General features: G+C 40.7%; 1 protein-coding gene across 1 annotated transcript; it reads left to right on the top strand.

The window, feature by feature from the left end:
* Positions 1-598: 598 nt before the first annotated feature.
* On the top strand, positions 599-2,248 carry LOC121412834 (ankyrin repeat domain-containing protein 50-like). The gene has a single exon (XM_041605596.1). The coding sequence runs from the start codon at positions 599-601 to the stop codon at positions 2,246-2,248; it is 1,650 nt and encodes a 549-aa protein (XP_041461530.1).
* Positions 2,249-2,492: the final 244 nt, after the last annotated feature.

Raw genomic sequence — 2,492 nt, 5'->3', positions numbered from 1 at the left:
TGTCCCTGCTCAGATCCTGGATGTACACATGGGGGTTAACATGCTATAATGCAGAAATACAGCAGTACTCCAAACTTGGAATGGCTGAAACGCACCACTGTTACGTAACAGAGTTTGTTTCAAAACCGAAGAGGCGAAACGAATAAAATGTGCATAGGATGTAGAATATGAAACGACCTTTCAATTCATGAACATTTAATTGAGAATGCTAACATATTTTGGAGTTGATTCAGCCCCGTGTCAGAGGGGCATTTTTAGGGGGCGCTCTGTTTGTCACTTAAATTATCCTATTTTCAAAGTGACATATCATACGTCCACTTATACTTTAAAGGAGATCTACATTTTGCCTCACTTGCACTAGACCGAGAACAATATCTGTTTCTTACAGAACGGGTGCAACGGACCCCTCCTTCATCACACCACAACATCACATGTCACCACAAAATAGGTATGTGGTTTCCACTAATGAAAAACCGACACCTCAAGAAGATAATACACACGGGAGAGATATTCTACTCTCCAACCAATCAGACAAACAGAAAGATATGATAAACAGCACCCTGTATCTGTCGCAACCAACTCTTCTACATTAGATGACATGTGTACCAAACGAAAGGAATGCAAGCTGCAACTATCTGATATCACTAAGATCTTAGACACCGACATTAATCATGCTTTGGAAGATTGGGATAAGGCATACCAAACACTGCTCGAAGAAACATTTTCTAGTGATGGGAATGGACCTACACACGAATTACCGCTCAATCCTGATGTAGACAAGGTAGATGATGAAGGATACACTCTCCTGTACAAGGCTGCTTTAGTAGGTGATCTCAAAGAGGTCGAGGTTCTTATTTCACAAGGAGCAAACCTAGAGTCACCAAGCAAGGGTGGACTTCAGCCTCTTCATGTAGTAGCCAGAGAAGGACATGCAGATATTGTGGATTGCCTCGTCCTGCATAGAGCGGACCCTTGTGTCGAATGTGAATTGGGTCAAACACCTCTTCATAGAGCAGCAGTAAATGGGCACATTTGCATGTTGAAAAGTCTTATTGTAGAAGGGGTCAATGTCAACAAGGCTGATAAGCAAGGTTTAACACCGTTCAATGTTGCCATTCAACACGGTCATCTAGATGCTGTCAAATATCTCATGGATAAAGGTGCCAAGCAGAATAGATATGATGGAATGACCCCACTCTGTGCTGCAGCTCAGCTCGGTCATTTAGATAACCTGAAATTCTTAGTTTCCAGTGGGGCTGATGTGAATGAAGAAAATGATGATGGCACAATTGCCCTTCATGGAGCTGCTATCATTGGCAACATAATAATCATAGATTACCTTACTCAATGTGGGTCAGATCTTAACAAGGCTGACAAGGAAAGCTTTACACCGTTCAATGCTGCTATTGAAGAAGGCCATTTAGAAACTGTCAAATATCTCATAGATAAAGGAGCCAAGCAGAACAGATATGATGAAAGGACCCCACTCTATGCCATGTATGCTGCAGCTAGATTCGGTCATCTAGATATCGTGAAATTCTTCATTTCAAATGGCGCTGATGTGAATGAAGAAAATGATAACGGGAGAATTCCCCTACACGGAGCTGGTATCAGTGGTAACATAAAGATCATGGAATATCTCATCCAACAAGGTTCTGATGAGAACAGCGTTGATTCAAAAGGTTGGACACCATTCAATGCTGCTATTGTATACGGTCATCTAGAAGCTGTCAAATATCTCACAGATAAATGTGCCAAGCAAAACAGATGTGATGGAGCAACCCCACTATATGACGCAGTTCAATCAGGACATTTAACATGTTTAGATATCATTGAATTCCTCGTTAGCAACGGTGCGGATGTAAATGATGAGGGTTATAGAGGGAGGATTCCCCTACATGAAGCTGCTGTTAAAGGTAACATGAAAATCATGGAATACCTTATGCAACAAGGTTCGGATGTGAATAAGGGTGGCCGTAATGGTTGGACACCATTCAATGCTGCCATTCAATACGGCCAGTTAAAAGCTGTCAAATATCTCATAGATAAAGGAGCCAAGCAGAACAGGTATGATGGAATGACTCCACTCTTCACTGCAGCTCAATTCGGTCATTTAGATATCGTGAAATACTTCATTTCTAAGGGAATTGATGTGAATGATGAAGATGATAATGGGAGGATTCCTCTTCACGGTGCAGCTATCAGTAGTAACATGAAGATCAAGGAGAAAAAAAGGTGCAACTTTTGAGGTACACAATTTACAATATTGTTGAAACCTTCAGACAATGTTGATAGAATATTGAAGAACATTGATATTCTTTTAAAAAGTTGATTTTGACATTTTAACTATTCGAAGACCAGTTCATATTTTGGTTTACAGGGAACCTTCCTAGGTGCCTCAATGTTGGCTTTGGTGTGACAGATTACACTCGTTAAGAGTATTCATGTACGCTTGGATAATTAAAAACATCTTGAAACTTGTAACCACGTAC

The sequence above is a fragment of the Lytechinus variegatus genome, chromosome 4 (assembly GCF_018143015.1).
Source record: "Lytechinus variegatus isolate NC3 chromosome 4, Lvar_3.0, whole genome shotgun sequence".
Classification (NCBI taxonomy): domain Eukaryota; kingdom Metazoa; phylum Echinodermata; class Echinoidea; order Temnopleuroida; family Toxopneustidae; genus Lytechinus; species Lytechinus variegatus.
The sequence above is the reverse complement of the archived record's forward strand: the minus strand, read 5'-3'. Positions and strand labels throughout refer to the sequence as shown.

Bases quoted from the DNA above. Each gene is read 5' to 3' on its own strand.
- LOC121412834 (XM_041605596.1), top strand. From the start codon at position 599: ATGTGTACCAAACGAAAGGAATGCAAGCTGCAACTATCTGATATCACT.